The 12596-nt window shown below is 57.7% G+C and overlaps 1 protein-coding gene across 6 annotated transcripts in view; it reads left to right on the forward strand.

Moving 5' to 3' along the window:
* Positions 1 to 480: 480 nt before the first annotated feature.
* Positions 481 to 12596, forward strand: part of TSPAN32 (tetraspanin 32) — an 18297-nt gene continuing 6181 nt past the window's right edge. For 3 of the 6 annotated variants that reach the window (XR_003550474.1, XR_003550473.1, XM_006141074.3), the window contains exons 1-6: positions 482 to 689; positions 1403 to 1517; positions 2657 to 2754; positions 6683 to 6757; positions 11460 to 11561; positions 12229 to 12315. Coding sequence is in view for 3 of the 6 variants with exons in the window: in XM_006141074.3 (XP_006141136.1) it covers positions 624 to 689; positions 1403 to 1517; positions 2657 to 2754; positions 6683 to 6757; positions 11460 to 11561; positions 12229 to 12315 (543 nt within the window). In the remaining 3 variants the exon portion in view is untranslated. Of the gene's footprint in view, positions 701 to 1402; positions 1518 to 2656; positions 2755 to 6682; positions 6758 to 11459; positions 11562 to 12228; positions 12316 to 12596 lie in introns of all 6 variants that reach the window. The other 3 variants (XR_003550475.1, XM_027774379.1, XM_006141075.3) reach the window with 3 other exon arrangements.

A 12596-nucleotide genomic window follows, 5' to 3' on the forward strand; every position in this document is an offset into this window, starting at 1 on the left:
TTAAGTTTTAACAAACCTCCCCAGAGGCCCCATGTGAGTATGAATGAGGCCCCGACCCTCCTGGGTTGCTCCAAGGCTGCTCTGCTCCAATTACTTGTGCTATTGCAGAGGCATTGAAAATCAAATTACCTTTCAGAAATTTAGTTGTCCCAGAATGTTCAAATGGTGCTTCATAAGGACACCATGATAACAATGTCTAGATGAGTCCCTGAATCCTACAGTCCTCTAAGGATTTTGTCCCCTGGCATGATTTCCCAGGGGCCAGGCCTCACTTGTGCACTCCCACAACAGGGAGCTCACCCCATCTGTCCTCAGGCACCCTTTCCTCCTCACGCCCTCTCCTCCCAGTTCTGTCCTCTGTGGTCACCCCAAGTACAAAGCCACACCCTCCCTAAGAGGCTTCTGGTATCAGCAAGAGTCCTGGTGTCTTGGGCTAGGGCTGGGGCAGCAAGAGGGGGCGGGGCGGGCCTCACTGTACCTCCCCTTCCTGCCTGCCCTCCTTCCGGGGCACCCAGTGGCTCAGCTCCAGGGGCATATCAACAAGCAGATGGGCGGATGCAGCCTGTCTCCTAGGCAGGCAGGAAACCACAGTGGCAGGAGAGGAGAGCAGAGGGGAGACCACCATGAGGCCTTGGAATCGAGTCAAGGTTGCCAAATGCCAGATGCTGGTCACCGGCTTCTTTGTCTTGGTAACAGGCAGGTCGGGCAGGAAGTGGGTGGTGGGTAGGGGTGAAGGGTGACAGGGCCATCACCAAGCTCCCAGCACCAGGTCACCCCTCTATCACTCACATGCCAGTCCTCCTGTGCCCATCCTGTCCTACAGGCTTGTGCTTGGGGTCTTAGCAGTGAACACCATGGGGCATGCCCCTGTGGGCTGTGTCTGTTCTCCAGAGGACCAGTGTGGGGCCTAGAGGAGGCCTGGCTCGAGCCAGGGGCGTGAGTGACTATGAATGGGGGTGGTGGGTGCTTCCAGGGAAGTGGCGCTGGCTGCCTGAGCTCTGGGGCTATCTGTCTCTTCCTGCCCTCAAGGGGGTTGGCTGCTAACAGGCTGGAGGGGAGCCCTCTCCCCACTCTGTAGATGAAATGATCTGAGGTTCCAGGTCCTTGAGAAAGCTGGGCAATGAATGAGTGTGAGCTTGTCATGTGTGTGCATGCACATGTGTATGTATATGTATGCACACGTGTGTGTGTGTGTGTGTGTGCGTGCATGGTGGGATGTCTGAAGCAAAGATCTCCTCAGACCACACCCCAAAAACATCCAGAAACTCCTACAGCTGGGTTTGTGTCACACAAGACCAGGAAGCTGGAGGGAACCCAGCTGGGGTCCCACTGGCCCCATATCCTGTCCTTAGTCTCCCCATCTATCAGTGCGGCTGTGTCCAACCCTGCTCCATACCCTCAGCTGCTGAGCCTCTCTGTGGCCACCACAGCCATCTTCTCCTACTGTGGGCCCCACTTTACTGTCATCAGCTGCGTGTCCTCTGAGAAGAACCCGTACAAAGCCATGCACCACTGGGGTAAGTGACGGCTGGGGTGGGCTGTGAGGGGAGGGCTTTAGGAGCTAAGGTCCCTGGGAAGGAACCCTGGGGGGAACTTGAGATCCTGAGCTGCCTGGTCCTAGGCAGTTAGAGCAGGGCCAGGTTTTGAGCAGGAACAGGGATGGGGGCAGATGGTGTCAGGGGCAGAGAAGGCCACCCTGGAGTTCTGACTCCACTGGGCAAAGGCTGGCAGCTCAGGGCTCCTGCCCTGGGTCTCCTGATCCATGGGAGTGTGGACAGTGTGTGTGTGTCAGATGTACCAGGTCCCGGTTCTGTACACTCAGGGATCGCGAAAGCCAGGGCTCCCTGTGGCTGGCCTGGGCACCACTGGGACTGGGTTTGGCTGGTTTTTGAAAAGGGCTCCTAATGTCACCAACGGTTCTGCTGAGTCCTGGGGATGTCCTGCCAAGGCTCTAGGCAGAAGCTGCCTTTCAGGGTCTCAGCAGTAGAATATACGCTGCTCCGAGAGGGAGAACACCAGGACCTGGGCCTGCAGGGGTGGCCCGCTCAGGAGTAAGAGCAAGGGAGGTCACGCACCAGGGGAGTTTGGAGCTGGACCTGCAGCATGGTCTCAAGAGGAGCACATGCTGGCCCAGGAGGGCAGCAGCCTGGTGGGTGGTCGAGAGGGAAACCAAGGCCCATGGAGCCAGACTGGAGGACCTTGCCCCTAACCTCCTGCCTCTGAAGGCCTCACTTTTTTACCCCAACTCCCAGGGCCAGGGCCTCCCTGGAGCAGGAAGCCTGGGTTACGGCCTGTACTGATAAGATGACAGTCCCCACGTGGCATGTCACTAGAGCTTAGGGGGACAGATACAGCTCCAAAGATAGCCCCAGAGATGTGGAGGGCAGGGAGAGAAGCAGAGGAGGGAGAAGCACTCCTTCCCTGGCCAAATGTGTACCCGCCTCCCCTCCTTCCCTGGGATCTTTCTGCGCCCCAGAGGAAAGTCCCAGTGGTTCTTGGTGGGAGGCACACCCTGTCTAATGAGGGGGCCTGACCCAGTTAGAGCTTCACAGAAGCCTGGCACTCCTCTCTGCAACCCCAGAACTTGTTACAGATCCAGGCTCTGTGAACCCAGCCCTGCCCTGGGCACCCTAACCTCCTCTCTCTTTCTACCCAGCCTTCTACGTGGGGATTGGCCTGACTGGCCTCCTGACCCTGGGGGCTGCCCTGAGCACAGCAGCCACAATGAGGGAGGCCCAGGGCCTCATGGCTGGGGTGAGTTCTTTTCCCCAGACATCCCCAAAAGGGAATCAAGGGAGAGCTATGAACCCAAGGACTCCACCTTACACCCTATCCCAAAGTCCCCAGCAGAAGCAGAGGCCTGAGGGCTGGGAGCCAGCCATGGCCCCCATCCACCTGCACCAGCCAGGACTCTCCTCCTTGTCTCGCCCCACCCCATCATCCACACACCTCGCAGCAGCTCCTGCAGGAGTTCTGAGAGGCAGAGTGGGCCCTCGCAGGCCTGGGAGCCATTCTCAAAGGTTCTGGAAGGTCTGGTTCTGTTACCCAGCAGGCTCTGGAATGGGGTTTGGTGAGTTCCACTTCCTGTTAGGAGGAAAGCAGGCAAGGTAAGGGAAGCCCCCACTGAGCCATCCAGCCTGGGTTCTGCCCTGAGCGCCACAACCTCCTTCCCAGCTACTGGAGGGGCTCCCCTGGCCCTGAGGTCCCCCAGCCCAGGGGGGTTCAATCTCATCCCCATATAAATGGCCCCTCATTGCCCCTTTGCTCCTCTTCCAACCCTCCCCTTGGTCCCCACCAGCCTTCGATGGTCACCCCAAATTTCACCTCCCAGCCCAGGCTCTCCACTCCCCACCGTTCCGGCTCCTGCTGGGCTCATACTCCTCCTTTCTCCTTACCTGAGCTGGGGTAGCTCCTTCCTGATGCCCCGGGCTCTCACCTGTCCTTCCATCCCAGCCATAAGAGCCTCCCCTTCTGGCTTTGAAATTTTGCTCCTGGAGACCCCTGCTCCTGCCCCGTGAGTGGTTTGTGGACAGAGACCCTTGGGAGATTGTGCTGGGCTTGCTTCCCTGGGTGGTCTGTGAGGCTGGAGCACACCAAGGGTTCCCCAAGGGCAGCCTCCTGAGTCTTCAGGCCTGGCAGGGTTCTCAGTCCAGCCTTGAAGTTCAGCAAATGTCTGGCGAGACTGTTGGTGTATAAACGACCCCAAGGATAGGGACAGAGACACTCCTGGAGCTGCCAGCCCCAGCCAGCCCTAGAGGCCCAGGGGGGGCAAACATCTAGCAGCTCCCTGTTCCGGGGTCACAGGAGTGTGGGCAGGAACAGCACTGATGGTGGGTGCTAAGGCCCAGCCTGTCCAGTCTGTTATTGTGGGCAAGTGGGGGTTCCAGTGGGGAAATGACAGAGAGGTGAATTTCCCCTTAGAGAGTGTGGCTCTACCAGGGGACACCTGGATGAAAGACAAGGTAACACAGCCAGGTCCCACAGCCAGGCAGTCTGAAAAGACCCTGCCACCAGGGGGCACCATAGCACTGGGCTCTGCAAACGCAGGAGGAGGAAGATGGCCGACTGGGCCAAAGGGTTTCTTTCTCTGTTTCCCAGCAGGCCTTCCCAAGCTCCTCCGTCCCGTGCCCAGCTTGGCACCCTGATCTGTGTGCAAGGGAGACAGGGAAGCCCTGGGGTCTTGATTCTGTGTCCCCAGCTAGACTCAGGGCCAGGGTGAAGTCAAGCTTGTAGGAATGGCCTTGGAGCCTCCAGGTGGATGCTTGTACAGGGCTGGTCTCCAGGGCACTCATCCCACCCCGGGGAAGACTATGGGGCACTTCTCAGCCTCAGCCTGGATAGTGAGTCCAGTACGAATACAGAGTAACTCTGGGAGTTCCCAACTCACTCCACTGAGCTGTGTGCACACCTCTGTGTGTCTGTGCATGCCTGCATGTGTGTGTGTATATGCCTGTGTGGGCAGTGTGCATGTGCCTGTATGTGCACATATATGCCTGTGTGCGTTTGCATGTATACGTGTGTCTGTGTATGCCTGTGCGTGTATGTACATGTGCCAGTGTGTATATCTGTCTTCCTGTGTGTGTGTTGCTGTGCCTGCGTGTCTGCCTGTTGTTGATCTGTGCCTGTCTCTGTTGCCTTGCAGGTGTGGCTATCTGTGTATTACATCTGGCATGTCTGTGTATGTATGTGAACACGTATGAACATATATGGAGGGGCGTAGGGAGCAGGAAGTAGATTTTTTCCAATGAAACGGATGCCCAGTGGGCCCTCCCAACACTGCCCCTCCCGGTCCCCACCTCTCCCCAAGACGGCCTCTTACACAGGAAATGAAAGAGCTTGCTGGGCTTGAAAGAGCAGAGCTGGCAGCGGCGGCCTGAGGAAGCAGATTCCATTTATTTATGTATTTATTTATTTATTTTCATTTAAAATGAGGGGAAGAAAATAGCCAAGGTTGGGCCTGCCCCACCCAGAACCTCTGCACAATGGAGACCTTGGGGAGGCCCATGTGGGCCCACTTACTGGCCAAGACCTTCTCTGTTAGGGGGATGGGGGAGAGATGATGCTCTTTCTCCCAAGGAATAAAATGGTTTCTGGAAAATGTTGGTCCTCTGAGCTGGCTCGGGGCCTCAGGCCCCAAGGCAGTGTTGAGCAATGGCTTCCAGATGGGGAAGGCGGCCCTCAGCCAGCCCCGAGGAAAACGAGTACGAGGGGGAGGAGGAGAAGAGAGGAGGAGTGAGAGTGAGGAGGAGGTAGCCATCCCCCAGGCAGGCCTTGCAGACTCGGGGCAACAGCAGAACACTTGGAGAGATGGCTAGAGGGCTCCCTGCCCCGTATACCTGTGGGGCTCCTGCCTATGCCTGAGTTTGGAAGCTGGTGAAGTCTCCCTGGCTCTCCCCAGACACCTGGTAGAGCTTAGCTACCTCTGGTATGGGCTGTTTCTTCCTCCATGTCCATCCTGGCCAGCGTCTATAGGTCCTCCTGCATCCACAGACATCTAGCCAGGTCTCTGTTTTCTTGGTTGGTCTCTATTCTGGTTGTCACCCTAAGTTAGGACCTTGGGTTGGGAGAGCCTGGTCATAGCCTGCCCAGGATGTGGACAGGACAGAAGGGACACATGTTGGCCAAGCTTGTGTGACCCTCCATGGATGACAGTGCTGTCACAAGCCTGCAGGGGGCACAGAGAGCTGAATGTTACAGCAGGGTCTACTACGCCCCGGATGGGGACACATGAACAGGGACTGGACTGACCATGTGGAGCTCTAGGAGGACAGAGGTGGCAGACCCAACCATGGGGAGGGGACTTCCTCAGGGTTCTCAGTCCAGGGGGAACTCTGAAACTGTCCACAAAGGGGGGGGGGCAAGTGTGAATTTTTAGAGGAGAGGTCCCTAATGGTCATTAGCTCCAGCAAGAGGGGATCTCAAAAGTCTGAAACCCCTGATGGCAGTGTGTGTGTGTGTGTGCGCGCACGTGCGCACGTACACGTTGGGAGCAGTTGGTGAACACAAGATATTCCTATTAGAGAACTCCCGTCTACAAATCTGGGGCAAGGGCAAGAATGACGGGACGCGGGTAGGCTGGACTCTGGGGACCCATGCAAGGAGGTGAAGAGAAGGGAGGGTACTTACTTGCAAGGGGAGAGAGGCCATGCCATCCTGACTTATCCCAGGCTCCTTCCCCAGGGTGGGGACATCTCTAAGAGTGTCTCAGAAAACAGAGAGAACAAAACAGGCACCCCTCACCCCTCAGCCCATGTGTGGGCTGCCTTGAAGAGAGTTTCTTCTCCCAGAATTTCAGGCACAGGAGAGACTGCCTGGGTCTCCCTAGGTCAATATCCCTCCTGGAAGCAGCCCAGAGGGCAAAAGTCATCCTCAATCCAGGGACAGTCTGCCTTTCCTGGGGCAGGGAGGTGTGGCCTACTATTGGCAGGACTTTGGGAGCCCAAATGGCAGAACAGAGGAGGAACTCTGGGAGTGCCAGAGGAAGCGGTGGGAAAGGAGCCACAGAACCAGTGTCCTCGCCACCCAAGGTTCCCCCTCAGGAGCAGGGAGCCAGGCTCAAGCCCACACCTCTGCCTCAGGCCTCTACTTCTGCTGGGGACTTTGGGATGAGGCGTAAGGCAGAGTCCCTGGGCTCACGGGGTGCTGCCAGCTATGTGCAATAACAGCCTCCTTCTGTCCCTAGGGCTTCCTGTGCTTCACCCTGGCATTCTGCACCTTGCTTCAGGTGGCCTTCTGGAGGTTCCGCAACCCCACCCAGGTGAGTGCCCACTGCCCCCATTCTGAGCAGAGGTCCCCAAGGGCAGGGACAGGGCAGGCCAGTTGGGAGGTGGGTGCTGGGAAGGTGCTCGGTTCCACGTTGATGCTGACTGCGTGGGACGGGGGAAACCATGACACGAGGACATTCTCTACCTGGGTGTGTGGGGTAGGGGGGGATGACGATGCAGAAAGCCAGAGATCTGGGTGGTGGGTGAGGGATCCCCTTTGGGACTAGGGGCAGGAGTTCCCTGGGAAAGAGGGGAAGACCTGGACTGTGCCCAGCTCCCCCTCTTTTCTCTCAGGATCCCCAGTCCACCCCTCCTGAACCCTGGAAGATGCATCGGGGCAGCCGGAGGAGGGAATGAGGAGGGTGGTGGCAGGCAGCAACTTGGCCCAAGAGATCAACTTATGGGAGCAGAGTATCCCAAAGAAGTGCAGGACTCACTCCCGACAGGCCTGCCGGAGCCAGGATGGTGCAGTGTCAGGCAGGGACCTGGAGGACATAGTAGGTGAGGCGTCCTGACCTCATACACAGGACAGTTGTGATGGCAGTGGACCCAGATGCCTCCTGGCAAGGTCCAAGAGTACCCTCGTTGAAGGCCAGCATCTTGGAGAGGAGGGAAGGCCTCCTCCTTGCCCCAGCAGGGGTGAGGCCCTGGTTGCAGAACTCAGGCCCTACCCTTCTCCTTTGAAAGCTCAGATCAGGTGAGACCCCCCCGGGGCAGCCTGTAAAGCTGTGAGGACAGAGGGCAGAGAGGGCAGAGAGCCTGGGCCAGTAACGTGGGATGATTTCTCAGAGACCAAGGCGTCCCGTTTATTCAGGAGTCTGGTTGTCCATACTGCCTCCTCCCCACCGCTGCGCCAGCATAGGGCTGGCCATGCAAGACACAGGCTTGCAACAGCCAGGGCCTGGATCTCCCGGCTGAGCTCACCCTGTGCGCTGTTCACAGACACCAAGCAGCTGTGCTCCAGGCCTCCAGGGGTGGTGGTCTTCCCTTTGGTTTAAACATGGGCTTGGGGAGAACTTGAGGTCACCCTGACAGTACCAGGGCTGGAAGGGGCTCCAGGCTCCCCAACAAGGAATCCTTGCCTGGAGTTGATGCCTCTTCTCCCCTTCCTGCCAGAGGCTGCCACAAAGTGCCCACCCACCTCTATATCCTGTGGGTCACCCACCCAGGCTAGATGGGAAAAACAACTCGTCTGGCCCAAAAGGATCTTAGAAGGGGTCAAGCCCCTGCAAGACAGCTGTAGTTTAGGGGGGAGTCAGCCCACAGTCCGGCCGGCATTGCAGCCTCACATTTCCTGTCCACTGAGGGGTGGTCTGGCCCATTCGAGGTCTGGGTTGCAGTGTGGGTGGCCGCAGTCAAGACAGCTGCCAGGGCACCCTGGGCCTCGCCTGGGGGGCTACAGCCCAACCTCCGTGCTCTGCAGCTCTCTGTGTTTATAATTCAGAGTGGGATTCATAGTTCTGATGGGGAGGGGGCCGTTCAGGGGCCACAGGACAGAATCCAGCTGGGGCCTGCTCTCGGAGAAGGGAAGGGGAGGAAAGAGGAAGGAAGAGGGGCGGACGGCTCCCAGCCGAGCCTCCTCTGATCCTGCCCCAGCCTCACACACCACCCCCCACACAAATCATCCTCATCTGGCCCCAGGGCCAGTTCTCAGGATGCTGCCTGACCCAAAATGGGGAACTGGGGCTTCCTCCTGGGGCCTTGGCCCGGTGGCCCCATCTGCCTTTCCCTATAGTGTGTGTGTGTGTGTGTGTGTGTGTGTGTGTGTGTTTGTCTAGGTCTTTTGGACGTGGAGGTGGCCTGGGCAAAGGATCTCCAGATTTGAAGTCAGGGATCCTTGGGGTGCTCTTGGACAAGTCACTGAACCTTCTTGGGCTTCGGTTTTCTCATCTGTGAAAGGAGCATTGAGCTCCCTGCTCCTGGGGGCTGCTTCACAGTGGGATGAGCCAGCGGGTGGAGGGGTCAGTCGGACCCACCTGCACACTGTACACCCTTACCCCAGGTCAGCCCTCCATGACATGGGACTAGTTTAGAGCTGTCCTGAGCTTAGATGAGGCTGTGCCAGGGCATGAGCCCAGAGCAGGACGCCAGGCCAGCACCCTGTCCCCTGCCCCTCTGGGAATGCAGGCTGGCACTCAACCATCAGGCTGGCCTGAGCCAGGTTTCAGCCCCAGGCTCCTTTTCAACAAGGTCCAGCCAGTGGCTCAGGGCCAAAAGGCCAAGCTGTCTGCACTGAAAAACACAGGAGGCTAGGGTCTGCGGGCCTAGAGCACACCCAGGCCCATCCACTCTTTTCCTCCCCTCCCCACAGAAGCTCTAAGACAGGCTGAAACAATGGCTCAACCCTTCACATAGAAAGCCTGAGTGTGGAAGAGGAAAGGGGACAGCCATGTTCCTTTGGATGCCCTCCCCCACTCGATGGACACAGACCCTAGCCCAGGGTACCTTCCTGCCCCGGCCCCCCAGCGAGCCCCTGCTCGCGAGGTTCCCCAGCTGCCACTTCTCTGGATGCTCAGGCCTTGGCAGGAACCCGCAGGCAGTGATGTGAGGACCAGGCTGCCGTGGGATGAATACAGAGCAGGAGGCTATTAATTACGTTCTCACTGCGGCCTGAAAGCCACTTCGCCACAACTCTCCCCCTCTCTCCAGGAGAGCCTGTGGGGAAATGGCTTGCTGGCTCCCCTTAATAATTCATGCTGGGAGTAAGTACAGCAGCGCAGGAGCAGTGCTAGAACGAGGCGTGTCCACACAGCTCCCATAGTCTGGGCCCCGCTCCTCAGGCCTCTCCCCTCCCTGAATTTCTTCACCACCGTGTGGGCTCAGGCCAGAGCTGGGTGTGGGGCTGGTCCCCATCCCACCTGCCAACCTGAGCTCTCCACAGGGCCCCTCCCCATCTGTGCCAACCTGAGCCTACGGTTTGTCAGACAATGGGTGGGGCAGGGGTGGGGGTGAGAGTGCAGATCACCAAGCCCAGTTAGACATCCAGAGGTGATCTTGGGATGAGCCCTGGAGGACTTCCTGGACACCAGGCCTCCGTCTGTGAAGGAATCTGAGAAACATGCTCTCTAATGACAGCCTCTCCTCCCACAAGGACACTGTGGTTTGGCAAGACTCAACCTCATTTTATACTCAGAGAAAATGAAACTAAGAGAGAGCTCCTGGCCCAGGCCTGCCATGGCCATAGGCGGCTTGGCGCCTGCTTCTCAAGGGTGCTGCCTACCTCCCAGTGAGAGGAGAGGATAAAGGCTGGCAGGATGTTTGGGATGACTCATGGGGGGATGTCTGACTTTTCATATCCATCAATGCAGACGGATTAATTTATGCCAGGAGGGGCCAGCAGGTGGTGTGGTGGTTAAGAGCACTAGATTCCCATATGGCGGACCACAGTTCAAGCGCCGGACCTAGCGGCTTGCCTTCTTCCTTTCTCTCTCTCCCTCTCTCTCTCTCTGTCTGTCTGTCTCTAATCAAATTAAAGTAAATATATAGATAAATAAATAAAGTTAAATAAAAAATTATTGTATTTTAAAAAGTGATGCCAAGAGTAGTGCTTGGCGTGGAAAGTCCATCTGGCTCCTACCAGGACATCCACATTTGGACACTGGCCTACAGTCTTCGAAGACTTTTTGCCCATCCAATCCTCCAGGCTGCTGGCAGGGCCTGCCACAGGAGCTGGGGGTGGGGGGGTGTCACAGAGTAATTATCCTTCCTTTCTGAAGGGCAAGTGGGAGGAGCTAAAGCAGGCATGGGTTCTCCATTTACCCCTGAGCCTTCGGTGTGCTCCAGGTGTCAGGATGGCCTGGGATAGGGAGAAGGGGGAGAAGGAAGGACTCCATCTCTGAGGCAGGAAGGAGGTATCAGAGGACCGGGGATCCCAAAGAGGGCCTCCCTCTGTGCTAGGAGTTGAGTGACCCCTGGAGCAGACAGGAAAACTTTCCTGGAGGAGGTGAGATTTCAGTGAACCACTAACTCGGCAAGGAGCTGGGGGCATTTTGATTTGGGGGTAGAATGATCAAAAGCATGGAAGAGGGGTGATTCAGAAAGCAGAGCAATGAGGTCTTGGTGATGTCTGGGTATGGCGTGAAGTCAGAACCTGGCCAAGCCCCTGCTACGGTCGTCCTCCACCATCTTCTGCCTGTCAGTGATCTCATCTGCCTAGAAACGATGCCAGATGCCCACTGCTTCCCTGGCCAAGGTCTTCTCCAGAGTCCAGCTCCCCAGACATTGGGGAACACAGCCGGGACATTGCAGGGGAGACCTGGACACATCTTTGAGGGAGCTAAGGTCCTAGCTCAAGACTTCTTCCCTAGATTCCTCCCTGGGTCCAGCCCTACCACCTATTTCCAGATCAACAAAAGCAGGCTAGGCGGCTCCTTCCACGTACTGCAAGACCACAGATGGAGCGGGTGCCCTAGTCTGTTTTATTTCGCAAGGCGTAACAGGGGAGGAGGGCCATACTGACTGCCATCACTGAGGAGAGGTCCCACAAGCCAAGTCTGGGGAACCCACTGTCACTCTGCCCAGGTGACCCCCAGCTTTGCCTTTGGTGGAAGATACACCTGGAACAAGGAGGAGGGGGTACCACCAGAACATCATTCTACACACTCCAGACCTCCCACCTTAGGAACTTGGTGTGGGGAGGGGGCTCCATGGGGCACCCAGCAGGGGCTAGGGCTTCCCATGATGCCCTTGGTTCAGGTGGAGAACGCCGTGTTGGACACCTACGATCTGGTGTATGACCAGGCGATGAATAGCATGTCTGCTGTCCGGCGGCAGGAGCTGGCAGCCATCCAGGACACAGTGAGTGTGGGGGAATGGGCTTTCCTTCGTTGGCAGTGGGGCAGCGGGTGGCCAACCTGTGTGGACTGTGAACCAGAAGATGGGCACAGGGTGGCTCCCCAGAGTCAGCCGGCCTGGGCCAGGTGCAGACAATGGGTGTCCCCTCAGAGGTAGAGGAACAAGGAACTCCCATCCTTCTTCCCTGCCCCAGACAAGGCCAGCTTCCAAATTTCAGAGCCCAGTACAAAATGAAAAGGCTGGCTTCTTGTCCAAAATGATGAAGAATTTCAGGACGGCAATGACAGAACATTAAAGTAAGCAGAGTCCTTCTGAGCAGGGCTTCCGGGGACTGAGTGGGGTGCAGTCCGAGGACTGGCCATGGTGGGTGCTCAGTCTTTCTTCCAAGCAGGCTGGCAAGCAACACGGCTTTGTAGAGGACCCACCAGGTGAAGGCCACACACAAAGTCACAGGGCTGCCCCTCTCCCCGGGGCCCAGCTGCCCATTGCCAGGGCCCACAGCAGATGTAGTTGCAGCGCCCTGAGTGCCAGCCCTGGCCTCCAGGGGTCTCCAGTTCTGTGGGACCCGACATAGCTCACTTGTCCGAGTGGTGCCTCAGTTTCCCCATCTCTCCTGCCTGCCTCCTGGGGTTTTAAGAACAAAGTGCCAGCCCTCCCTCCCATCTTGCAGTTTCTGTGCTGTGGAAAGAGATCTCCTTTCAGCCTTCTTGGGAGCACAGAAGCTGACCTGTGTCAGGGAGAGGAGGCAGCAAGAGAGGTGAGAATGGGGAGGGTACCTGCATGCTGGCCCAGCAAGACCCCTTGGGGGCCAGGCACCCTGGGGCTCAGCCTGCAGACTCAGGGCGTCCTTCCAGCTCTTGGCCTCCCCGGAACCTCAGGACCTTCCCGCTGAAGGGCTCAGGAAAGGTTCCGGTATGATTGGAGGCCACAGGGACGGGTTGCATATGAAGCCCAGGTGTCCACGACCTGGCCGTAGGCCTAGGTCCCTTCTCCAAGCTGGTTGCAGCCCCCCCCCCCCCTTCCCTCCTTCCCAGAGCT

Source organism: Tupaia chinensis, unplaced genomic scaffold (genome assembly GCF_000334495.1).
Source record: "Tupaia chinensis unplaced genomic scaffold, TupChi_1.0 Scaffold000047_1, whole genome shotgun sequence".
NCBI classification, from domain to species: Eukaryota; Metazoa; Chordata; class Mammalia; order Scandentia; family Tupaiidae; genus Tupaia; species Tupaia belangeri.